General features: G+C 42.8%; 2 protein-coding genes and 2 non-coding genes across 5 annotated transcripts in view; 3 read left to right on the top strand and 1 right to left on the bottom strand.

Annotated features, from left to right (window-relative positions):
• Window positions 1-16811, bottom strand: part of COG4 (component of oligomeric golgi complex 4) — a 29727-nt gene extending 12916 nt beyond the window's left edge. The window contains exons 1-8 of one of the 2 annotated variants that reach the window (XM_040982396.1): window positions 16636-16811; window positions 14983-15065; window positions 14210-14324; window positions 10320-10494; window positions 7782-7975; window positions 4062-4167; window positions 3401-3558; window positions 2734-2792 (exon numbers count right to left, since the gene is read on the bottom strand). In XM_040982396.1, the coding sequence (XP_040838330.1) occupies window positions 2734-2792; window positions 3401-3558; window positions 4062-4167; window positions 7782-7975; window positions 10320-10494; window positions 14210-14324; window positions 14983-15065; window positions 16636-16794 (1049 nt within the window). In that variant the 5' untranslated portion in view covers window positions 16795-16811. The remainder of the gene's footprint in view (window positions 1-2733; window positions 2793-3400; window positions 3559-4061; window positions 4168-7781; window positions 7976-10319; window positions 10495-14209; window positions 14325-14982; window positions 15066-16635) is intronic. The other variant, XM_040982397.1, reaches the window with a different exon arrangement.
• Window positions 16812-17070: 259 nt separating this feature from the next.
• Window positions 17071-26569, top strand: part of SF3B3 (splicing factor 3b subunit 3) — a 38247-nt gene continuing 28748 nt past the window's right edge. Inside the window, exons 1-7 of the mRNA XM_040982398.1 lie at window positions 17071-17171; window positions 19535-19674; window positions 21907-22233; window positions 22894-23066; window positions 23560-23701; window positions 24711-24823; window positions 26219-26356. Coding sequence (XP_040838332.1) covers window positions 19605-19674; window positions 21907-22233; window positions 22894-23066; window positions 23560-23701; window positions 24711-24823; window positions 26219-26356 — 963 coding nt within the window. The 5' untranslated portion in view covers window positions 17071-17171; window positions 19535-19604. The remainder of the gene's footprint in view (window positions 17172-19534; window positions 19675-21906; window positions 22234-22893; window positions 23067-23559; window positions 23702-24710; window positions 24824-26218; window positions 26357-26569) is intronic.
• Window positions 22515-22591, top strand: LOC121158146. The gene has a single exon (XR_005884163.1). It is a non-coding gene; the product is annotated as a small nucleolar RNA SNORD111 (small nucleolar RNA).
• Window positions 25940-26029, top strand: LOC121158145. Its single transcript, XR_005884162.1, has one exon. It is a non-coding gene; the product is annotated as a small nucleolar RNA SNORD111 (small nucleolar RNA).

Raw genomic sequence — 26569 nt, forward strand, 5'->3', positions numbered from 1 at the left:
TCCCAGGTCACAGGCAGGGAGCTGGATGGGAAATGGAATAGCTGGGACACACTGGTGTTCATACAGGATTCTAGGCTTGCAAGGTGAGGATTTAGCCAATAAGCTATCATGCCAGAACCCCCTACTTACTCCTTAGAATTTAGATCTAAGGTCATTTCTTCAGAAAATCTTCCTTGAACGTCCCCTTACCACATGCTCTTACTATGTCACGGTGACATATTAGAACACCACTCAATGTACCACAGTCATTGACAGAACAAACTCTCTAGTTACACACTCTGTGGGATCTATCTCTGGCTCTGTCTTGTCCATTTGTCCGCCTTCAGGTAAGTCACTCAACGCTGTCAGGCTTCTTCCTATGAACAATGGTTATGGGCTAAATCAGTGATTTCCAACTCAGCAATTTTGACACAGGAGACTACGAGCACATAATGGGGTAGATGCCAGGATACCACTAACCATCCTACAATGTACAGAATAGTTCCACTATAACAAAGAATTACCCAGCCAGTGGCAGGGATTTGGCATAGTAAGTTGAGGTTCTGAGGCATTCCCAATCATAGTGCCTGGGTCAGTCCTATTCTGTTTCTTTTTCTGTTTTTTTTTTTTTTTTTTTTTTAAGATTTATTTATTTATTGGGAAGTCAGATATACAGAGAGGAGGAGAGACAGAGAGGAAGATCTTCCATCTGATGATTCATTTCCCAAGTGAGTGCAATGACCGATGCTATGCTGATCCAAAGCCAGGATCCAGGAACCTCTTCTGGTATCCCACAGGGGTACAAGGTCCCAAAGCTTTGGGCTGTCCTCAACTGCTTTCCCAGGCTACAAGCAGGGAGCTGGATGGGAAGCGGAGCTGCCGGGATTAGAACCGGCACCCATATGGGATCCTGGCGCGTTCAAGGTGAGGACTTTAGCCACTAGGTCACACGACCGGGCCCAATTCTGTTTCTGATTTTGGCTTCCTGATGATGATAGTGGGTAATATAGGTCACTGCCACTCATATGGGATAATCAGACAGAATTCCTGGTTCCTAGCTTTGGCCTGGCCCGGTCTTGGCCACTGTGAGCATTTGGGGAGTAAACCAGAAGATGTGAGATTTCTATCTACTTGTCTTTTTGTGCCTCTTTGCCTGACCAAAGACTAAAGAGAAAAAAATTACTCAGCCACACAGAACAGAATAATGAACTGGAGAAACCTTGACTTGGGGGCTGGTACTGTGCGGCAGTGGATTAAGGAGCCACATGCTATGCTCACATCCTATATGGGCTTTTATTCAAATCCTGGTCACTTTATTATTTTATTTATTTTTTTAAAGATTTATTTATTTTAATTAGAAAGTAAGATATACAGAGAGGAGGAGAGACAAAGAGAAAGATCTTCTGTCTGCTGATTCACTCTCCAAGTCGCTGCAGCGTCCAGAGCTGAGCCAGTACAAAGCCAGGAGCCAGGAGCCTCCTCAGGACCTCCCATGTGGGTGCAGGGTCCCAAGGCTTTGGGTTGTCCTCAACTAGCACAGGCCACAAGTAGGGAGCTGGATGGGAAGCGGGGCCACTAAGATTAGAACCGGCAACCATATGGGATCCCAGCACATGCAAGGCAAGGATTTTAGCTGCTAGGTTACTATGCTAGGCCCAAGTCGCTTTATTTTCAATTCAGCTCCAAGTGTAAGCGCCTGGGAAAGCAGAGGAAGATGGCTCATGAGTTTGGGTTCCTGCCACCCATGTATAAGAAGTGGACGGAGTTCCAGGTTCTTGGCTTTGGCTGGCTTAGTCCTGGCCATTGTGGCCATCTCTGTCTATTGTTCTGCATTTCAAGTATATTAAAACAAATGTGAAAATTGGCCCAGTGCAATAGAGTAAGAGTTAAAGTCCTCACCTTGAACACGCTAGGATCCTATATGGGTGCCGGTTCTAATGCCTGCGGTCCCGCTTCCCATTCGGCTCCCGGCCTGTGGCCTGGGAATGCAGTCAAGGACAGCCCCAAGCTTTGGGACCCTGCACCCACATGGGAGACCTGGAAGAGATTCCTGGCTCCTGGCTTCGGACTGGCTCAGCTCCAGCCATTGCAGCCACTCGGAGAGTGAACCATCAATTGGAAGATCTTCCTCTCTGTTTCTCCTCCTCTCTGTATATCTGCCTTTCCACTAAAAATAAATAATTCTTAAAAAAAAAACAAAGAAAATGTGAAAATAAAGAACGAACTCTTGGTTTAAAAGATTTGATAATGGTTACATGCTTAGAACTGTATGTGGCATATAATACACAACCTAGATGGGTTATTTATTATTAGTATCTTCTTAAAAGACCACAGATGCTACAAAAAAAGTTATGTCTGTTTAGCTCATTTTGCTAGTTGCCACGTGAAAGACTAACACATGCTGTGTACTTTCTAAAAGTTTGAGTAAATTTTTATGTTTGCATTTCCTTTTGATAAGTAAACCATTACTTGTATTACAAAAAAAAAAAAGTTTGAAATTTGATAATAGCTATCGTGGGAGTAAAAGGAGGGGAACCAATCTGGATGCGTCAAAGCTTCCAGCAAAGATCCTTTACTTATGAACCACATGTGTTAACTATACTTCTGTGTTTACAGATCTTCCACTATGAAACAAGAGCAGTTGAAAGAGTGCCAGAAAAGCACAGAGCACACTGCTGTACAGTAGTGTCTCCACTGGATAGATGAGGAGTAATAATTCAAACTTTCATACGCGGAAGAAAACAGGATTATTACCTTGGTTCAATTTTTTCTGTTGAAGAATTTCGCATCAGGTTGTTCTGGACCTGGCGGAACTGCAACATAAAACAGAAATGAGAATGCTCTTGGTGGTCATCGCAAGCTTTTGGCTTCAGGTCTGGTGTGCTCATTAGGTTTGCCCTTCCTTTAGTTCAGACACGGGCTTTCAGGATGATGGGCCAAAGATTTGTTTCCAGTTTGTGTGCTAATGCTCACCCCATTACTGTGCTTCAAGTAATGCTAATGATGTTCCAATGACTGCTGTCTATAGTCTCCTAGTTTGGGGTCCTAGAATTTTAAGGTCTCTCCTATTTCAATGTAATAGTTTTTCTGCTTAAAAGGATGAAAAAATAACATTTTGACAAACATTTTATACTTAAGGAAGAAAGGAGAAAGTTCCCAATGTAACTTTGGGAAACAAAATTCTCATTCTGTTGACAGGCGGCACTGTTTCTATAACTGGTCTAACATTTTCCGTTCCTTCAGCACTGAAGCCATCATCGTTCAACACCTCCAGCTGGAAGCTAGCTGGTGACAGGCAAAATTCAGAGGTCAGATTGCATGTGGAATTTGCTTTTTCCTGCTTGCATTGTTCTTTTCCACTTTTTATTCAGTGTGCCTGGTTGCAGGCACCTCTGAATGGCCTGTTGCTCCCCACACTCACCTGCTGGTGGTAGTCCCTCTGCTTGATGAACTTGTCTACCACCTTCTCTACTTGTCTGTCACATTCCACTTGAAGATACTTGATCAGGGTAAAAAGTCTGCCGGGCCCATAGTAGGTCTCCACGATGGGTTGGTGGGTCTCCACAATACGGGCAATCCCTGTAAGGACATGAGAAGGTTGGCTTTCAAACATCTGCATTACAAGATAGATTTCTTTCTCCCAGCCAAGACTAATGCAGAGTCTAACCAAATCCTTTTTTGTTGCTTTACTTCCCAAAAGAACATAAAACTGCCCTGTGAGTGGTAGACATTGCCAGGCATATTTGTTTGTTAAATATGCACAATGTATACTAGTAGGCACATGGGAAGTAATATATGTCATTTTGCATCGTGTTTGGAAATTAACATCATTCTCTGGTAACTAATTTTAAGGTTGAATTTACCATAAACATTGGGTTTTCAGTTAGACAAGACAGAAATACCAGAGAGTAATCTTTCCTAACAATCCACTAAATCTGAAAGCTAACTTTCCAATAAACTGAAACACATTAAACTATAGGATTAAAATAAACACATCAAACTAGAAGGGTGAAAAGAAAGAGTAGCATGCAAGTGTTACACAGGAACCTCTGTAGTCTCCCTCAAGTGGAGGAAGAGCTTGCCTTCAAACAAGAGAGTGAGTGTGTCTGCAAAGACGACTGCGGCTCTTCGGTCACTCGTGTCCATCCCTAGCACCAACAGAAGGTTCTCTTCAGCTTTACTGGCCACCTACCAAAGGAAAAAAATCCACATGTATTTTAGACTGAAGCCACAGCTTGCACCAAGAACAGCTCAGTGTCCGAGCGCATCTCCCACTGGTTTCCTTTTCCTGATGTTTCCCAGGTAGCGTGGGGCAAGCTGCCCTCATGCAGGACAAGGAACCTGGGCACTGTGCCAGTGTCCTCTTCCCCTTGAGACACAGACTGCCATTAGCAAAGGGACAGAGTCCTTGGTCCTGGAAACCTTCTCACAATGTAATTTGCTACCAGTACAAGTGCTTTGTTGAGCCAGAAAAGGAACCTGGGTGCCACGAGAGGAGAGAACTCATTTCTACGTCTCAGGTGGCAAACAACTGCTTAAAAAATCATAAAAGCATTATTTAAAGATTTTTAGTTAAATTTTTAGAATGGGTAAAACACTCTTCAATGTTCAGAAAGAATAAAGAAGTTTTCAGCCAGGTGGGACTTCTCACCTATGTCTGTTAAGCTTCTAATTCTCCCTTCCCAAAATAGTCTATACTATGCAAGAATTTATCTTCATTGCAAATTCTTTAATTTTATCTATTTCTACTTTATTTGAAGGGCAGAGAGAGAAAGAAAGAGGGAAATCCTCCATTCACAGGCACAATCCTCAAATGCCCCTAATAGCCACTGCAGGGGCTGGGGCCTGGCATTTCATATGGGTGCTAGTTCAAATTTTGGATATTTTACTTCCTATCCAGCTCCCTGCTAATTATCTGGAAAAAAGCAGCAAAAATGGCCCAAGTGTCTGGGCCCCTGCCACCACGTGGGAGATTTTCCAAAGCCTCTGGCTCTTGGCAGACATCTAGGTAGTGAATCAGCATATATTTCCTTTTTTTTAAAAAACATATTTATTTTATTTTTACTGGAAAGTTAGATTTACAGAGAGGAGGAGAAACAGAGAGGAAGATCTTCTGTTTGTTGATTCACTCCCCAAGTGGCTGTAACAGCCAGAGCTGAGCCAATTTGAAGCCACCAGCCAGGAGCCTCTTCCAGGTCTCCCATGTGGGTGCAGGGTCCCAAAGCTTTGGGCCATCCTTGACTGCTTTCCCAGGCCATAGGCATGGAGCTGAATGAGGCCACTAGGATTAGAACCGGTGCTCATATGGGATCCTGGTACATGCAGGGCAAGGACTTTCGCTGCCAGGCTACCACACCAGGCCCTTCAGCATATATTTCTCCCAGCTTCTCTTTAATTCTTATGTTCAAATAAATAAATGGATTTTAAAGAACAAATAAACAAAAAGAACCAGGGCTTGCCAGGCTGAAGCCAGGAGCCAGAAACTTAATCTGGGTCTCCAACATGGGGAGTAAGGATCCAAGTACGTGCACCTTCAGTGGCTGCCTGTCAGGGTAAGTGTTAGCAGGAAGCTGGGGCTTCAATCAGGCACTTTAGTATGGGATACCAACTTTTCAATGTTGACTTAACTATGATAAAGGTCTGTCCCTGCATGTAACAGTAATGACAGATTATTATTATTATTATCATCATTTTAAAAAGATTTTAACACCCATGGCACGAATGGGAGCTGGAGGGTGGAATCAGTTGAGTCAAGTTAGGTTTCAATACCCAACGAAGCATATAAGATCTGAATGGCAAGTGGTACAGACTGGATCAGTCCATTGCACATGCTGGTAGGGACAGGAACCAGAGCTGGAGGCCAGTCCAGTGAGGGTTACTGCGGTTTGCTTTAACTGGGCTATACCTCCCCCTGGTGTACGTGAGGGCCAGAGTGTGTGGTGGGCAAGACTGGTCTGGGCTGTAGCACCCACTGGTTTGCAGAGGAAGGAAGGCAGACAAATTTATCAACTACCCAGCAAAGCTTGACAGCAAATTTCTGGGCAGATGGAGACTCTGAAGTGGACTACGTCAGCCAACTGACCTTGGAAGCATTTCCTCATCCTTGGAGCAGCAATATCAAAAACATCTCAGAACTACTGAAACCACTTGAGCAGAACCCTCAAACATGCTCCACAATGGGGACCCTAGGATAACATTGGGTGGCCTTCCTCAGCCCCAGGTATTGAAGTGGTTGGGAGGCTGGGGATGGTTTCTCCCCTTACACTCCTGCCTCTCCCAGGTACACGAAGAAGAAAAAGAAAATGCGTAAGCAATAATTTCACCCACTTTTCCCTGATCCTTGACACTTCCTCCCCAATCAACTATGTAAACATCATCAAAAATAATATGTACCACTGGTTCATTTCTCACAACAGCTGGAACTGGGCTGATCTGAACCCAGGAGCCAGGAGCTTCTTCTGGATTCCCACATGGATGCAGAGTCCCAAGGCTTTGGGTCGTCCTTGACTGCTTTCCCAGGCCACAAGCAGGGAGCTGAATGGGAAGTGGAGCAGCCGGAATAACAACAGGTGCCCATATGGGATCCCAGCAGATGCAAGGTGACGATTTAGCCACTAGGCTATTATGCTCTGACCAACATACTATTTTGTACCTTGTTTAATTTCATGAGACATGCTAGAGTAAAATACGCCAGCATTTATGGAATTCTCTCCTTTGCAAAACTTTCTGAATTTTTCTTAAAGGCAGAGTAGTGTTCCATCTAAGATAGCTTTTTCTGAGAGAGGCAAAAGGGAGTTGCACATTATCAACATATATTTAAAACGCCCAGGCTGGAGTTGTGGTGCCACAGTTTAAGCCACCACCAGTTTTAGTCCTAGCTGCTTTACTTCTGCTCCAGCTCCTGTTTAATGTTCTAGAAAAAACAGTGGAGGATAACCTGGGGCTTGGGCCCCTGCACCCCCATATGGGAAACCTAGTGGTAGACACAGGCTCCCAGTTGCAGCCTGGCTCCATGCTAGATGTTGCAGTCATTTGAGGGGCAGGAAACTAGTGGGTGCAACAACTCTCCCCTTTGTCACTCCTCTCTGTAATTCTTTCAAATAAATAAGTAAAGCAATCTCAAAACAAAACAAAACACATCTTCAGTATATAGGCCTGCTGCATGTGCTTCTCCTCATCTAAGGGTCAGGGAGGGAAACTCTGAAACATTCTGACAAAGTGTTTCTTTCCAAGGATTGAAATCTAAGCAACCTGCTCTCCTTCAAGTCAATGCGGCATATTCTGACACTCAGGCTCATCAAGAACTCTCTTTAATGAAAAACCTGGGGTCTTTTTTACTTTCCCTCCTGCCACTATGGTCAGAGCATGAGGGTCCTTTCTATCTCAAAGCCCCCTCCTGTCACTAGGTCAGGAGTCCTCTTTCTCAACTCTTCTGATTAATCTTGCTTTAAAACTTAAAAAAAAGAGAGAAAAATCCTCTTAAAAGAGTTGGTTATTTCTCACAGTTTGGAAAGGGTGATTCCACTTTTAAGAAAACCTGAATTTTATTTTTCCTTTATTTTTACTGGGCCTATTGGAAGAAAGAGTTTCTCAGCTGATGTCTAGGCCATGCTGGGTACACAGTAGGCTCACGATGGATGTGTTGACTGGATACATGCATCCAACACTGCCCAGCATGGCAGGAAGATCAGAAAAGGGAATCATGTTCAGAAGAGAGCAGCCAGAGAAACTAGAACCAGCTGGGCTCCCATCTGCAAGTAGAGCTCCATAGCACAACACTGCCAAGCCACAAGGGTCCGTACCTGCTTGCAAAGGTATTCTGAGAACTTGCTTAATCCTTCTTCATGCAGACCCAGCAGTGGGAAGATCTTGAAGAAGCGCTCCACCTGGGGCAGATCCCCTTCCTTGGTGGCGATGGCAAACTTCTCGGCTACAATGGCTTTAAGACGCTGCTCAGCTTCCTGTAGTAACTTCAGGTTAGCATCAATCATGCTTCCTGCTCAAGGCAGAGGAAATGTGCATCAGGTCCAGGCTTTGTGCACAATAGTAATTCATTCTTCAAAGAGCTTACGAAAAACAGATATTTTTAACTTCTTTTCTGAGGCAGAGGAGTGGGAGAGGAAGGGAGTAGAGACAGAGAAGCGGAAGGAATTAAGAGGGAGAAGAGACAGACAGAGAAAGGGCAGAACAGATAGACAAGACAAGGGCTGGTTCTTGGGCTCCTTAGGATGCCTGCATCTCATTTGAGTGCCCTGGTTCCAGTCCTGGCTTCACTGTCTAGTCTAGCTTTCTGCTAACATGCATCAATGGAAGAAGCATGCGGTGGTTCAAGCATACAAGTCCCTGCGCCCTGTGCAATAACCAGACTGACTTCTAGGGTGTTGGCTTTGGTTTGGTCCATTGCAGTTGTGGGCATTTGAGAGGAGAACAAGAACACAGAAATCTCTCTTTGCACATCTGTGGTGTTTTTTTTATTAGTATTCTGTGTCTTTCAGCTAAAAGTAACAATTCTTTTCAAGTACCACAATATTTATTGATGCAAACATATAAAAAATGAAGGCTTGAACATGACTTGCTAAATTAAGCAGTCTTAATTTCAGTACTATAAAAGAGGGACCAATTCAACCTCCCAAGATTTGTTTCACAACCACAAAAATCACTTTAAGGACATTAATAACCTCTCAAACTGATTAGTTCTGTGCAAATAAACATGTTCTTTTAAAAAGATTTGTACACTTGCCCAGACTCAGAGATGTTCAAATCTAGCACATAAAGACTACAGCTGGAGAGAAACAGAGGTAATACGGCTTTTACGGCAACAACCATCAATTACAGCTAAGGAGTTTTCTGTAACAGTCAAATGGATAATGAAATACTGTAGTTACTGAACTATTACTGAGCAAAGTGCATTTCCACAGCATTCAGTGTCAGTATTCAATTTTGTGGCTAACTTGAAACAGCCTGTGGTAACCGGCAGCAAAGAATGTGCTTGCAATAGACTGCCTCTGCTTGAGAAGTTAATATGTAATTATTCATGCTACTAATATAATAATATTTAACATCGGGAGAGGCATTATGGTGTAGTAGGTTAAGCTTCAACCTATGGTGCCAGCATCCCATATGGGTGCTGGTTTGAGTCCCAGGTGTTCCACTTCCTAACTAGATCCCTGATAATAGCCTGGTAAAGCAGTGGAAGAGAGCTCAAGGTCTGTACTCACCTGGGAGACCCGGAAGAAGCTCCTGGTTTCTGGCTTTGGACCAGCCTAGATCTGGTCATTGTGACTATTTGGGGAGTGATTCAGTGGGATGGAAGCTCTTTCTCTCTTCCTTTCTCTGTTAATTCTGCCTTTCAAATAAATTAATATATTTTTTCAAAGATACATACTTTGGTATAAACAGCTATTTAACAAATGATTCCTTTGGAAGATTTATTTACTTGAAAAGGCAGAGTGACAGAAAAATCTTCACAGAAAGTGATAGAAACATGGGCAATTATCCTCCTCAACTATGTAAACATCATCAGAAATAAAATGTTTTAAAAAGTGAGATGAAAGCTTACTCCCTGAAATCCTGCAACAGCCAGGTAAGAACCAGGTGTGGTCTGAACTGAAGTGCAACAATACCTTCCCCAGCTTGACAAATATTTATACACTAGGGATCAGTATTGTGGAACAGCCAGTAAACTGGCTGCCTGTGACAAGGCACGCCATAAGGGTGCCAGTTTGAGATCCGACTGCTCCTTTTCTGATTCAGTTCCTGCTAATGGCCTGGGAAATGCAGCAGAGGACTGCATGAGCATTTGGCCCTCTGCCACCCACGTAGCAGACCTGGAGGAAGATTCTGGCGCCAACCTGGCCCAGTATGGGCTGCTGTGGTCATCTGGGGACAAGAGGACAGAAAAATCTTTCTTTTTATATATGTATGTATATATACACACATATTTACATATATATCTTTCCACATACATATATATATAAAAAACTCCTTTAAAGAAATCTTTAAAAAAGTTTTTGTATCCTAAATGTATATAGCAGAAAATAAAGCCAGAAAGACAGGATGAGTCAGGATCCTGAAATGCTCAAAATATCAAGCTCAGAATTTCATTTATAAACAGGCAATTAAGGCAACTGCAAATTATCACTGGCCAGACAATCAGCAGATGTGGATTCAGTTCCTTGTCCGTCAGCTGGGCCTAACACTTGCTCACTGCCGGAATAGGAAGTATACACTGTCTACGCAGACAAGAAAACTTGTCAGTTAATAGTTGTCTCACTGGGGAGCTTGTCAAGTTCAGATTACAAGTGCTTGTAATTGAACTAGAAATCACTAGGGATGCTGACCTTCTTTGCCCTGTCGGCTCAGCTCAATGACTGACTTGTCCAGGCATAGGTAGCGATGAATGTGGGCTGCGGCCTGTTCATAATCTTCATTCTTCAAAGCAGTCTGAACTCCATCCATGCAAAACTTGAGGTCCAAGATATCATCGGCTCTCTGGATGGCCTGATAGAGGCGGTTCTGCAAAAAGACCTGGTGCTTAGAAATAGTGTCTTCGTGTTTAAAAAAAAAATCACTCTCAGGAGTAGGTTGTTTTTGTGTATGTATCTGTTAAAACTTATTTGAAAGGACTCCAGAAGAGCAAAGGGGGAGGGGGACAGAGAGGAAAAGAGAGAGAGAGAGAGAGAGAAACCTTCCATGTTGGTTCACCCCTCAAATGGCTGGAGCTGGTCTTATTTTGGGCCAGGAGCCTGGAGTTTCTTCCAGGTCTCCCACGTGTGTGCAGGGACCAAGTATGAGGGTCATCTTCTGCTTTCTCAGCTACTTTAGCAGGAAGCTGGATTGGAAGTGGAGCAGCTAGGACTCATGTTAGTGCCCAAATGATAAGCTGGCATTGCAGACAGCTGCTTTATGTGCTATATCACAGTGCCAGCTCCTAGGGTTAGACTTTTGACACAGCAGTGGGATACCACATCCCATTTCAGAATGTCTGGGCTCAAGTTCCACCCCCAGTGCCGATTCTAGTGTCCTGCTGAGGTAAACTCTCTGAAGCAAAAGCTTAAGTACTTGGATTCTGGCCAACCACTGAAGAGACTTCAACTAAATATAGGGCTCCAAGTTTAGCTCTGGCTATTGTGGGCATTTGGGGAGTGAACCAGCAGTTACAAGCTCTGCTTGGCAGTAGGCAATGTGACTTAATGGGCAAAGCTGCAGACACGGATGCTAGCATCCTGAATGTGGGCCATTTTAAGTCCTGGATGTTACACTTCCAAACGTGCTCCCTGCTAAAGGGCCTGGGAAAGCAATGAAAGATGACCCAAGTGCTTGGGCCCCTACACCCAAATGGGAGACGCAGAAGCTCTTTGCTTTTCGGTTCAGACTCCCTAGCTCTTTTCACTGTAACCATTTCAGGAATGAACCAGCAGACTCTGTCTCTCCCTTTTTCTCTGTAACTTCCTTTTAAATAAACATTTTTCTTTCCCTTAAAGAGTGTTGTCCATTTATGTCTCCTTTTAAATAAAATAAAGTAAATAATTAAGCAACAAGTATCTCCAGATTCAGGAGAATTTGGTCAGCCACAGGTACACTTCACCTTTCAGTGGCAAGCTCACAACATCATCATCACTCACAAAACTGTCAGTCATGGTGACGATGACCAAGACCTCTGACAGGTTCCATACAATATTATTAATGTGGTCAAATCATTCATTTTAACATAACAGGAACAGGCATAATCTGTATTTCTACTTGGCTTATCCTACTGAATCTGTAAGTAGGGGAGCAGGCTCTTGGCCTAGCAGTTAAGACACCTGATTTTATGTGAGAGTGGCTAAGTTGAACCCTTGCCTTTGGTTCCTGACTGCAGCTTCTGGCCAGTGAAACCTCCGGGAAGCAGCAGAGATGGCTTAAGTAAAGCTCAAGTGAGCCCGGCATGAGAGCATAGTGGTTAATGACCTTGCCTTGAATGCCCGGGATCCCATATGGCACTGATTCTAATCATGACAGCCCTGCTTCCCATCCAACTCCCTGCTTCTGGCCTGGGAAAGCAATCAAGGATGGCCCAAAGCTATGGGACCTTGCACCTGTGTGGGAAACCCGGAGGCTCCTGGCTTCTGATTGGCTCAGCTCTAGCTGTTGTGTCTGGGGAGTGAACCATCACATGGACAAACTTCCTCTCTGTCTCTCTTCCTCTCTGTATATCTGACTTTCCAATAAAAATAAATAAATCTTGGGCCCGGCGCGGTGGCGCAAGTAGTTAAAGGTCCTCGCCTTGCACGCCCAGGATCCCATATGGGCACCGGTTCTAATCCCGGCAGCCCCGCTTCCCTTCCAGCTCCCTGCCTGTGGCCTGGGAAAGCAGTCAAGGACGTCCCAAAGCTTTGGGAACCTGCACCCGCGTGGGAGACCCGGAAGAGGCTCCTGGCTTCGGATCGGCATAGTATCGGCCCGTTGCGCTCACTTGGGGAGTGAATCATCGGACAGAAGATCTTCCTCTCTGTCTCTCCTCTCTGTATATCCGCCTTTCCAATAAAAAAACAATAAAAATAAATTAAAAAAAAAAAATCTTTACAAAAAAAAAAAAAAAATAAGGCATAAGTGACTTGCTTTCTGGCACCTATGGGGGAAAACTGGATTGAATTCCTGTCCCAGCTCTGGCCTAGTCCTGTATAGCTAAGGAATCTGGAAAATGAATCAGCAGATGGAACTCTCTGCTTCTCAGGTATATAAAGAAAAATTTACTTAAATAAGAGACTGATGGAATTATGATTCCTTATGAAGGACTACACCATTGTAGTAAAATGGGGAAAATATGTTGAGGGGTAGGAGTTTTGGGGGGAATCCCAGCCTATATGAAATTGTACCATGTAATTCAAAATTCAAAATAAAAATATATTAAAAATTTTAAAAATTACAAAGCATATAAATATAGTCATAAGGTATGCAATGTCTGGGGCCATGACATTACCCAAGTCATAAAGTAAGTATGTGTAGGCATTCTTAAGACAAGCAGACACAGGCCAGGCTGTGCTCGGCTGTTGCACCTGCTGGTGACACGTCGGTGCAGATACCCTTTACCAGGCTGAGGAAGTTCTAGTCTATCCATTGCATTCATATATGTATATATATTTTATATCTTATGTATAAAATATATAACTATATTTTAAGGCTAAATATAGTTCCTGCTTTATCCAGCAATTTTTTTTAAAGATTTATTTTATTTTTATTGAAAAGTAAGATTCATAGAGAGGAAGATGTTTTGCCCATTCAATCCCCAAGCAGCTGCAATGGTCTGGGCTGAGCCAATTCGAAGCTGGAGCCAGGAATCTCTTCTGGGTCTCCCACACAGGTGCAGGGTCCCAAGGCTTTGGGTCATCCTCAACTGCTTTCCTCGACCACAAGCAGGGAGCTAGATGGGAAGTGGGGCCGTTGGGATTAGAACCGGTGCCCATATGGAATCCCAGAAGGTGCAAGGCAAGGACTTTAGCTGCTAGGCTACTGTGCTGGGCCCTCCAATATTTTTTTTTTAAAGGATGCATTTAGTTTATTTGAAATGCAAATTTGCAGATAGAGAGAGGCAAATACAGAAAGATCTTCTACTCACTGGTTTAGTCTCCAAATGGTCTGAACGGCTAGGGCTGAGCCAGGACAAAGCTATGAACCAGGAGCTTTTTCTGGGTCTCCCACATGAGTGGAAGGGCACAAGGACTTGGGCCATCCTCTGCAGCTTTCCTGGGCACACTAGCAGAGGGCTGAATCAGAAGTAGTGCATTTGGGATTGAACCGGCAGCCCTATGGGATGCTGGCATTGCTGGCAGTGACTTTATTACACTGGCCCCTCACTGAGTGGTTTTATTGTGAATGAGCACTGAACTTTTTGTCCAGTGCTTTTCTGAGTCTATGAAATGATTCTGTGGTTTTGATTCTTCATTCTACTGATACAGTCCATTATATTAATTAATTTTCCAAAGCTAAATGCAACTTGCACTGCTAAGGTAAATTGCACTTCGTGTGGTACATAATCTTTTTTATATAAGTTTGTTGGATTTGCTTTGTTAGTGTTTTGTTGTGGAGTTCTAAGTCTATATTTGTAACAGCTATTGGTTTGGAGTTTTCCTGTCACATCTGGCTTTGGTAGCTCGTATTAAATTTCTCTTAAGTGGTGCTGCCCTGATCTCCAATGTGTGGCTTCTTTACTGCATTCTACTAAAAACCATCAAGAGCTCTATGGGGTTACCTTGGCTAGGTCAAGCTGACGGACTTTGCTGGACACATTCTCGGCAAGGTTGCAGGTAAAGGTGATCATTCCTGCCAGCTGCTTTGCGTCTCCCTCAATCAACTGCAAGTTGGGACTGGAGACATACAATAACAGCATTCACACAGCCATAGGCACAGGGAATGAAAAGCTTCTTGTGCAGATGGAAACTATTTCTTCCTCTTTTGTCTCTCCCTATAATTCATAGTTCAGTTCACTCTACAAACAACTTTCTAGTGTTTTGTTGTAAATACAGACCTATACGTAACAAAAAACATGTAACATTACAAACACATCCCTGAATATGGAGTGAGCAGATTCCCCCAATTACTAAGTGAGCAAAACACGTATTAACCAACAATCTGAGAGGTTGCTGAATTCAAAGTACCATTTTACTGACTAGCAAATATAGAAAGTATATTAAAAAGTGGTTCTCCAACTTCAGTTGTACACCAGAATCATTTAATAGACTTGTTAAAACTCCAATTCCTGACCTCATCCCCAGAGTGATTCAGTAAGCTTGGAGTGACATCCTAAAGTACGCACTTCTAGTGTCTAGTGGTGATGCTGGTACTGCTGCTCCAAGGACTCTGAGAACCACCGATCCTTAGTTGTTCATTTTTCCTTGAGATAAGTTTTTTTGTACATTTCAAACTCAATTGGAAGTTCATTATAGAAAGCTAGGAAAACTTTCAACTTGTCTAAAGAACACTGCTGGCAGTTATGCTAGATCTTGCTAAGATCCGGAGACTTACCCCATTCGGTGGAGAGTGACCATCTTACTCTCGATAGTGCTTTGCTGTTCCAAAAGAGCGTCCAGCTCTCTCTCTACCACTTTCTGAAACACAGAAACATTTCTTGTCATCAGAACATTTGGTATGACTATTTTTAGTGAGGGGTAAATCCCATTTCAAACTTCTTAAGTTCCACTAAGCTCTTTTTGGCCATGAGCGAACAGCAGTTCATTTTCCCACTGATCACACTGCATCATTATTGTTCCCTTTTCTGCTCCATCTAACATGTGAGCAATGCACATGGGAGGAAACACAGACATTCATTCATGAGCAGACTGACCAATACAAGATGGTATTTAAAATGAAATGATTGGGCCTGGCCTGACAGTCTAGAGGCTAAAGCCTTTGCCTTGCAGGCACTAGGATCCCATTCATATGGATGCCAGTTTGTGTCCTGGCTGCTCCGCTTCCTATCCAGCTCCCTGCTTGTGGCCTGGGAAAGCAGTCGAGGACAGCCCAAAGCCTTGGGACCCTGCACCCGCGCGGAAGACCTGGAAGGAGCTCCTGGCTCTTGATCAGCTCAGGTCTGGCTATTGTGGCCACTTGGGAAGTGAAACAGTATAAGCTTTCTGTCTCTCTTTCTCTTTGTAAATCTGATTTTCCAATAATAAATAAATATTTTTAAAAAATGACTAAATGCACAAAATTTCCCAATTATAATAACACAAACACACACACAAATCCTGCTTTGCACTTAGAATGTATGTAATACTCAGGCTATTTCCTGTGCTACCTTACTTCATGGAACTTTCTTGTGTTTTCTCATCTGTAAGAGAGACAAAAATATTTACCTCCTAAACTAGGTAAGTCACCCAGGGTAAAGTACAATGTGTTGAACACCTGAATGTAGCAGACAGTTACAAAAGCCTTGAATACTAGCTACCCATTTTTATTAAAAAGGCCCAGTAGGATCTACAGAGCTACTTTCCCAAACTTCTGTAATAAAATGAGGATAAAATAAACAAGAAAATATGTGTGCCTACAAAACCGTACGATGGAAAATAACAAACCTAAAAACAAACAAACCAAAACAAAATCTTCCCCTCGTCATCAAATACAAGCACAGATTACTGTTTTTGTAAGACTTTAATTTTCTCTCCAAAGTGCCGGCTGACCCAGCAACCGCAAACTAAGGAATGTGAAACCAAGAGTACTGAGTTTTAAAATACATCTTGCCAGGGAACATTATCAGAAAACTGGTGCAAGTCAGAAGGTGAAAATATTTAGTGACATTAATAAATTTCCTCACTCCCAGACTGACATTGCCTTTTTTTGTGCTCAACATTAGTTAAAAAAAATCCCAGGTTAGAGATGACGAGATTTCTTCAAGACTGGACAGCTCAAACTTGCACAAGTTGTGCACTGAACCCGAAACCCTGCAATGACATTCTCAAACCCTTCCCTGCAAGAGCGCTTCAAGGGCTTCGGTAACGGGATGAGAAGTCGTGGTTTTCACATTAAGCCAAGGCAAATCTTCCCTGGAGAATGAGGCGACGTGGTCTATACTATCCAGTCTAACTGCACTCAAGAGGAACTGCATTTCCCACGACTGAGAGGTCCTAAAGCCCACTTGTCCCAAGAAACAAACAAACAAAAAAAGGCTCAGTTCCCGACCTCCTCGCCGCAGAGCCGTTCGTACACAGCCTCCAGCTCCTGCAGCTCTGTCAGGGAGCGAATGAGCTCGGTGGAGATTTCGGAGCAGCGGCTTCCTCCCCCGCCCTCACAAGGATGAGACGCCGCGGGTACTTTCTGAGGGGACTCGACACCCGCCATCTTGCTCGGTACTTCCGCCTCCACGAGGCCCCGTCGGCGTTTCGGTTCTACGGGGCTGTCCGTGGCAGTGCCCGACGAACTCGCATTTTTTTTTTTTTTTTAATGTCTAGTATTTCTGGTATCCAAGAAAAAACTTACTGCCATATAGTCTACGTAAACGGGTTTTAAGGCGGTGTGGAAGCAAGAAAGAGGCATTTTAAAATGTATCTCAACACATGTTGCAGGCGCGGATTGGATTTCTTTTTCCGTCGCGCGCCCTCAGTAGGTCCCTAACTAGAGGGCTAATGGCGGATGCTGGCGTTTCGCCGTTAACGCTGGCTTAGGCGTGAATCGACTCGACATCCGTTGGATATCGCCACCATCCTTACATCTGCAGGGTAAAAAAGCGGCCTCTCGAGTTCCCCGGGCGTGGGGATGTGGAGAGCGGACACTCAGGAGGGGAGGCCCGATTGTGGGGGGAGGTTTTAGGCAGTCTAGGCCCGAGAGGTCCGAGCAAGGGTCAGGTATGTGTAGGTGGACCGCGGTGGCGCGAATACGGCTCCGTAAAGTCGTCAGCCGCCCCAATTTAGCTCGAAATAAGAGATTAGCTTGCCTTTTTTGAACTTGTGCATTCTGAGACGGGGGAAGTGTGAGCAGAGAGCAGGATATCTCTGGAGCGTAAACGGTACACGAGCGGGGGAAAGCATACGAAAAGGGTAAATAACGAAGCAGTCTTCTCAGCCGAAGCCTTTGGGTTGGATTTAGATCTAGGCGGCTGGGCAACTAGTCTCCAACTCTGAACCCCAGTTTTATATTTTGCAAAACGGGGCCTACTGTGGTGTTGAGGATTTGTCCGAGTTCAAACTGCCATGCTACTCATCTGGGACGTGGAGGGATGGATGGCTAGACGCTTGCTACGACCGGCCTGCCCGTTAGGGTGCTCGTAGTATTTGAGGGTACAAAATGCCCCCCCCCCAAAAAAAAACATGGTATAGCTTTCCCGCTACTGTGTTTTTCACGAAGTCTTGAGGACCTCTCATTTCTGTGGTGGTGGACTGCTGCTCCCCCAGGATACACCTTGCTGCATTGCTCAGGGTAAAAGCCTAGCTGGCTGTATGTGGCCCGCTCTCTGGGAGATGAATTCCTGGTGTTTGTAATGAGCGGTCTCGTGGAAGTAGCCTAGGGACAAACTGTTCAGGATTTCGGAGATGACTTCTCATCCTGTGGGTTTTTTTTTTTATGAGCAAGTACTTTTTCTGCGGTATGTCCCCGCAATCTACTTTCCTAAGCGTTCCTTAGCCTCACGTGAGAACTGTATCTCTTAGGATTTGTGGCTAGCCGAGAGAACAGATCGTTTCGCCTTGTTTTTTGCTGAGCCTGCAAGTATTTCACTCGGTCGTAGCCACAAGGCTGTGAAGTGAGAACCGCAGAAGTATTGATGAGGACATTTGTCTAATAGGTCTCTCTTCCTGGCTTAATAACCATGTCAGATTTGTGTGTTCATTACACAGTGCTTGCTCTGGATTGCTGAGGTCCGTTTGCTTTTGTTTCTACATGAGAACGTGGGGAAAAGATAATTAGAATTACTTTTCTTTGGCGACTTGGTGTTAGCTTTTGCGGGTGTTGGTACCTCACTCTGCAGTTTTCAGTCCTACCTGCTGAGAAGAAATACTTTCTTGTAGGGAGGCCTTCTCGTTAGGAGATGAATTCAGGTTTTTTCAGTTTTTGATGGTGAGTAGGTTTTGGTTTTAAACTCTAGCTACTTTGAAATTGAGAGCTGTGTAAGAATTGCCACTAAAAGCAGTTTAAGAATTTTTCAACCGATAAACTAAGGTGGAAATATCATCGCGGCTGTTTATGGGTGACCATGCATTGCTGGGGATGTAAATTGGTAGAAAAACCTCTTTAAAGGCAATCTGGCAGCACCCATCTGTGCACTTTTAGAGAAGCACGATTGAGAGCACCTCAGAAAGTTTGTGGGGAAACAGCATTAAAAGATAAGTTTATTTTGGTCAACAAATTGTCATGTCCATGAGTAGTGTTTCCTTGAACATTTTGTAGATGCCTTGAATAAATGACTCACATTCGGAAATTTTCTTTGCCATCTCCTAAATGTTCATCAGTGGAATACTTAACAATATAGCTGATTATTTTATTCTACGAGTATAAAATAAAAAACAAAAGAAAGTAGATTAAGTTGTCCTATAGTGTTAGTGTGTAAAACACAGTACCCAACCACTGGGAAAAGGGAGGATAGAATAGGATAATGTTGCTTGTTATTTATATTAAAAAAAAAAACAACAACAGAGAAAAACAATCCTGAAAGGACAGCAGATGGCTTTGGTAAATGGATTTGCCCTGGGAGAAAGCACGTGTTTTAGGAATGGCTTAGAGAAACTGTTTTCATGTGCCTTTAAATTTTGAACCATGTGCATATAGCCTATTCGAATGCAATGAAAATACACCTTAGTTCAGGCAACAAAAGGATAAACAGGAAGTGTTCTGTTAGGGGCACTCTTCAGCAGTTCAACACGGGCTGAGGAGCTTCCGAGGTGATTCATCCTCGATTCCCTTATCTGTAAAGGGAATAGAAAGCTACCTACTGAAAGGGAAAGTCTGTACCGCGGGACCAGACCTAGACCGCACTCTGACTTGTACGTTATTCTTCAATGCACTTTAGTTTGCTGCCGTGAGCTGAAGTTTCCAGAAGAATTGTCTATACAAATATCAGTTTAATGGGAATTTTTTTTTTCTCCCTTAGCTTACGTTAATTTGATATTGTTGCTGTAACTGGGACCTGGTGCTCTGCATAGCACCGTTTGGCAACCACAATGTTCCTGTACAACTTGACCTTGCAGCGAGCCACTGGCATTAGCTTTGCCATTCATGGCAACTTCTCTGGTAAGTTGTGAATTAATATGTTGTTAACCTGTAGGTAAATGTGAACCATTGGCATTTGACTTATAGTACATAAAATTTCATGTTACATTAAGGTTCACTATCTTTTTCTTAATTTCCGGGACATTTCCTAGCTCATGTCATTGATTAGTACCAGAGATGTGTGTTTCTTGGTTATCTATGTGGTACTCGCTTGTGAGCATAATCCTGTGAAGCATAACAAGGTGTGGAAGATACGATCATGTGTCACCTTGTGTTTATCAGTTTGAAAAAAAAATGTCTAAAAGTTGTTAGGTTATGAAAGAGCAGAAGTATAGAATTTGGACCTGAGCTTGGTGCTTGAGGAGATAGTAGAGTTTTAGTTAATTAATTTGTTTAGGGATGATCTACTTCATAAACACGTCACTGCAGTTCATTTGCCGCTTTGCGCCGTATGCAGTGAACTAGAGTGAGGGATGTTTTTGGAAAAACCAAGTTAAGATCAGATTGTGTAAATTTGTTTTTTTTTAAGGTTTACTTTTTATTTGAAAGCCAGAGATAGGGTGATAATGATCTTCCACTGATTTACTCCTCAAATGGCCACCAACTGTATGTGTAATGATTTAGTTTCTAGGGCACTTCGGAGTGCTCGCTCTTATCTGATCTCTGGAGGAAGTTATTTTGGCCAGATAAGTAAAAGCATTAAGTGAAAATGGGTTGGAATGGTTAACAATGCTGTATCTAGTATGTGGCGGTGTTTGGTTCAGGAGCTAAGGTCCATCTTCTGGGCCTGTCGCAGTAGCCTAGAGGCTAACGTTCTCGCTTTGCACATGCTTGGATTCCATTTGGGCATCAGTTCTACTCCTGATGGCCCTGCTTCTCTTCCATCTCCCTGCTTGTGGCCTGGGAAAGCAGTCGAGGATGGCCCAAAGCCTTGGGACCCTGCACCTGTGTGGGAGACCTGGAAGAAGCTCCTGGCTCCTGGCTTTGGATTGGCTTAGCTCTGGCCATTGTGGCCATTTGAGGAGTGAGTCATTGGACGGCAGATCTTCCTCTCTGTTTCTCCTCCTCTCTTTATATGTTGAATTTCAAAAAAAAGATGCATCCTCTGGAGCTGGTGCTGTGACATAGCAACGTAGTCTTCTACCTGCAACAGTGGCAATCTATATATATGCTAGCTACAGTTTAAGTTCTTGCTGCTGCACTTCCAGTCCAGCACTTAGCAGAGGATGGTTCAAGGCCTTGGGCCCCAGCACCCACATGGGAGATTCAAAAGAAGCCTCAGTCTCCCAACTTTGGATGGGCCCGTCTCTGGCCATAGTAAACATTTGGGGAATGAACCAGTGGATAGATCTGTCTCACTCTGTCTCTGTTACTGAGTTTCGAGTAAATAGATCTTTTTGGAGACTTTAATAAAAAAGATTTATTTTAATTTGAAAGGTCAATTTACAGAGAGGAGAGAGCCAGAGAACTTCCATTTACTGGTTTACTCCCCAAATGACTAATGAGTGGAACTGAGCTGATGTAGAGCTAGAAGCCAGGAGATTTTTATGTGTTTCCAAAAGGAATGCAGAGTCCCAATGCCTTGAGCCATCCCTCTCTGCTTTTTCAGGCCATAAGCAGGGAGTTGGATGGGAAGTGGGATAGTTGAGACATGAAATGGCACCCATATGGAGTGCCAGTGCTTGAAGGTAGAAGCTTAATCTGTTGAGCCACTGTACTACCCCCCAAATAAATAAATGCTTAAAAAAAAGATAACTCTTGTGTATCCCACATGGGAGTACCTGATTTAAGTCTTGACTCCGCTTCTGATTCTACCTTCCTATTATTATGCACCCTGAAAGGTAGTGATGTGGCACCTAGTTGGATCCCTGCCAGCAATGTGGGAGCCCCAGATAATATTCTGAGTTTGACCCAGCTCTACCCTGGCCCTTCTGAGCATTTAGAGTAGACTAGTAGTCTCTAATGGGCATCTCTCATTCTGTGTCTCTTTATCTTTTCAAATGCAACATAATTTAAAAAGAGCCTTGACAGTGGGAATATGAAGTCAGATGTTTTCACTTGGGTGCAGAGAAAAATGACAGTGAAGTTGAGGGCCGAAAATGTTGCTCAACAGACTAATGCTCTGCATTCCTGGCATCTCATATGGGCCCTATGCAAACAGAATTTAAAACAAAAACCCTGCAAAAAGTACATGCATATTCAGGTTAAGTTTTGTGCTAGTTCTAATTATTTATGATCTTTGTGTTTTGGTAGGAACCAAACAACAGGAAATTGTTGTTTCTCGTGGCAAGATCTTGGAGCTGCTGCGGCCAGACCCCAACACTGGCAAAGTGCATACTCTTCTCACCGTGGAAGTGTTTGGTGTAATCCGCTCACTCATGGCCTTCAGGCTTACAGGAGGCACCAAAGACTACATAGTGGTTGGCAGTGACTCAGGGCGGATTGTTATCTTGGAATACCAGCCTTCTAAGAATATGTTTGAGAAAATTCACCAAGAAACTTTTGGCAAGAGTGGGTGCCGCCGCATCGTACCTGGACAGTTTTTAGCTGTGGACCCCAAGGGGCGAGCTGTTATGATTAGTGAGTAACTTGCTCTTCTTGTTCTGCATTTTTTGATTCTTATAAGTGCTGAGTTTAGAACAACAGTGTATCATCTTGGTACTGTCCTAGTGTATGTATCACTTAAACATGGGTAAAATTTGACAAATGCAACTTACCTGTTAAAATAGAGGGAGTCTTACTAACATGTCATACTACTTCCTATCCAGTTGAAAATAGGTGTTTTTCAATCATTTGCTAGCTAAAAAACTACATGAAAATGATTTTTTTCAATAGGACAAGTGGATATGGTTGTTTTTTACAAGTCTGAAATGATGATTTGTATTCATGTCTCTTCTCTGAAAAGTTCTTGAAGAAAATTCTGTGTCTGATCAGGCTTCTAGAAGACAACCTTTTTGATCTTAAAATGGTTAGGTTAATTTTTTTTAAAAGCTGGCAATTTTAAATATTACGGCTTAGTTTTTCTGTGTATTAAAAGTTTTGAGTAGTTAGTAGATATAGCAAAATAATGCTATTGTCTGCAGTGCTAGTAAAATCTTAAGCTACTGTACTTAAGTTAGTGTTGATTATTAATAAAAAGGACCCAATTTTTCCCTTTTCAAGAAAATCTTGGGACGTCAACTGTTCTGAATATCTCTTACTGTCTGGAAATTTTGTATGTTTTGTTGTTTGCCACTGTAGGTGCCATCGAAAAGCAGAAATTGGTGTACATTTTGAACAGAGATGCTGCAGCCCGCCTTACCATTTCATCTCCCTTGGAGGCTCACAAAGCAAACACTTTAGTATACCATGTAGTTGGAGTTGATGTGGGATTTGAAAATCCTATGTTTGCTTGTCTGGAAATGGATTATGAGGTAATGGAGACTGTGATTTTGCTTTTTATCTGGATTTCTTTCAATCACCTGTGTGTTTTCACAGCATTTTTTTTTTTTCATTGTGTGTATCTTAAATCTAGCAAATAATTTACATATTCCAAATACCTTACTGAACCAGTTTGTTTCATGGGTTCATAGATTATCTAGTAGTCCTTGTTCTGTTTTAAACAATTTCCTGTGGACATGAGCATTTTGGGAAAAGCTATGTGAGAAAGATGAAGCTGTGTTTGGGGTATTTTTTTGACAGAGAAATACAAAGCTTAGCAGAAGGCCACCTCTTCTACTAAAAGGATTACTGCAACCAGAATTAGAAGTTGATGTATACTGTAGCAGCAGCATTGTCAAACTATTTGGCATCTATGGACCTCTTGAAGAACAAGTTCTATTCTCTGAGATCTAAAGGTTCTTTTTACTGATTACTCTTTTTTTATTTTTTAAAAACTGATCAGTCTTTAAATATACTCTTGTACAGGAAGCAGACAATGATCCAACAGGAGAAGCAGCAGCTAATACCCAGCAGACACTGACTTTCTATGAGCTAGACCTTGGTTTAAATCATGTGGTCCGAAAGTACAGTGAACCTTTGGAGGAACATGGCAACTTCCTTATTACAGGTATTTTTCTCAGAGCAGCTCTATACACTTTTTATTCCATTTTATCTCCTTATCTAATAGGTTCAACTTAATAGGGTTTGGAATATAATCTGATATTAAACTGATTATCGTGTTTCTATTTTGCTGAGATTAGAATTTATTTTTTTTTTAAATTTATTTTAAAGATTTATTTATTTTTATTGGAAAGGTGGATTTTTAAGAGAGAAGGACAGAGAAAGATCTTTGTCCATTGCTTCACTAGCCACATAGTGGCAAACAGCCTGAGCTGAGCTGATCTAAAACCAGGAGCCAGGAGCTTTCTCTGGCCTTGGTACATCATTGCACCCATATGGAGATGTGGAGGAAGCATCAGGCTCCTTGGCTGCCTTTCTACTGATTTGTCTACCTGCTGATAACCTGGGAAAACTGTAGTGAGTGGTTGAAGAGCTTGGGCCCTTGTATCCATGTGGCCAGCCCTGTTGAAGCTCCTGATTCTTGATTGGCCTGTCCCAGCTATAACTTCAAATCCAGTAGTAAATTTTCCCCCAATGTTTTAAATGTGTATCCCGTTATGTATGCTTTGTGTTAAGTTTTGATCTTTATTTGAAAAGCAAAGTTACAGAGAGAGAATGAGTGCGTGTCTTCCATCCACTGGTTCACTCCTCAAATGGCCACAGTTGCCAAACTGAGCTTATCTGAAACCTGGAGCCCTGAGCTTCTGGGTCTCCCATGTGAATACAGGGGCCTAACGCTTTGGGCCATCTTCTCTTGCTTTCTCAGGCCATAAGCCTGGGACCTGGATTAAAATTGGAGCAGCCAATACTAGAACCATCACCCCAATGGGACCGTGGCACCTCAGGCCAAGACTTACCTTACTGTGCCATGCTTGGCCTCTATAGTAAATAAATCTTTACAGAGGGAAACAAAGATATGTGCTGGACAGAAGTTGAAATCAAGGTTGTTCATTGTTACATCATTATTAGTAAGTCATAAATTTAACCAAATAACCATGTTAAATTTTCTCTGGCAGTTCCAGGAGGGTCTGATGGTCCAAGTGGAGTACTGATTTGCTCTGAAAACTATATCACTTACAAGAACTTTGGTGACCAACCGGATATCCGATGTCCAATTCCCAGGAGACGGGTAAAGTTTTAATTATCTATACGTGATAGATATTTGTGTTTGTAGTATTTTTATTACAAAGTCAGATATACAGAGAGGAGGAGAGAGAGGAAGTGGAACTGCTGGGATTAGAACCGGCGACCACATGGGATCCCAGCGCATTCAAGGCTAGGACCTTAGCCACTAGGCCACGCCTCCAAGCCCTATCCATTAGCTATTTCATGTATTGTGTCAACAGTAGCTGTGATGGGGCTACACAAAACTAGGAGTCAGAAATTATCATGGACTCTGCATAAGTGGCCAAATTCCTGTCCTTAAACCACTTAGCTCTGCTTCCCATGTCATGCTAGCAGGATTGTGGTAGCTAGGACTCAAACTAAGTGATGTTTCAGATTGTGTTTGCTTAATCTGTTTTGCTGCATTGCCTGTCCTTGCCAGTGTTATTTATTTATAAATACTTATTTATTTTTATTGGAAAGGCAGATATACAGAGAAGAGGAGAGATAGAGAGGAAGTACTTCCATCTGATGATTCACTCGCCAAGCATCCAGAATGGTTAGAGCTGAGCCAATCCAAAGCCAGGAGCTTCTTCCGGGTCTCCCACATGGGTGCAGGGTCCCAAAGCTTTGGGCTGTCCTTGACTGCTTTCCCAGGCCACAGGCAGGGAGTTGGATGGGAAGTGGGGCTGCCAGGATTAGAACCTGCATCCGTATAGGATCTTGGCGTGTTCAAGGCGAGGACTTTAGCTGTTAGGCCACTGCGCTGGGCCCTCTACTGTTTAATTTACTGGTCCTGAAATTAAGCCTCTTCGGACTTAATAATATTTTTTATTGGAATAAGCTTCTGTCAGTTGTACAAAACTTGAAAATAAATTGGTTAATTAAATTGTGTTTGATAAATTGATTGGACAATTTATTGTCAACCTTACTATAGCAGATGCTTTGATTCAAGTGTAAAAATTCTTGGAGAACTAATGCAGAGAAACCGAAGGTGTTGGATATTTTTTTCAAGGAGAAAATCTTTTTGGAAATTTTCTTTAATTCCAAAGTTGTTTGTAATGCTGTGCATTTTAGGAATCATGGAAAGTGATGTGGAGTTTGGAAGGTAGTGTCATGGACTTGTTGAATGTTTATTTCACAGCCTGAAATGATGATTAGTTAAATTTCATGTCTCTTCTCTGACATTTTCCTCTGGAGATAAATTTGCCTTATTAATCTGATCAGGCGATAGAACAAAATTGTGACTCATTTGATTATGCAGCATTTCTTACTTATTTTGTAGCAGATAAGACTTTTTAACCATCTGTTTCAAGATGCTGTGACTTAAGTAGCCTTCATAAGCCCTTTTGGTAAGGTGCTGATTTCACAAAAAGGAAAATATGTTCCGATTTGATTGTATGCTATTTAACTTCCCTAGAATGACCTGGATGACCCTGAAAGAGGAATGATTTTTGTCTGCTCTGCAACCCATAAGACCAAGTCGATGTTCTTCTTCTTGGCCCAAACAGAGCAGGGCGATATCTTCAAGATCACTTTGGAGACAGATGAAGATATGGTAAGTAGGCTGTGCACATTGGAATCCGAAAGAAGTTCTTGGTTATCAGTTTTGACTGGCCAAGCTCAGCCTGATGTAGCCTTAAGGGGTTGAACCCATAGATGGAAGATCTCCGGGTTTTCTCCTTCTTGCCCTGTAACTGAAGGAGAGACAAAATTAAACAAATCTCCCATTCCTTGGTTCACTGTCCAGATGCCTGCAACAGTCATAGTG

The sequence above is a fragment of the Ochotona curzoniae genome, unplaced genomic scaffold (genome assembly GCF_017591425.1).
Source record: "Ochotona curzoniae isolate NIBS_2020 unplaced genomic scaffold, NIBS_Ocur_1.0 contig_3622, whole genome shotgun sequence".
NCBI classification, from domain to species: Eukaryota; Metazoa; Chordata; class Mammalia; order Lagomorpha; family Ochotonidae; genus Ochotona; species Ochotona curzoniae.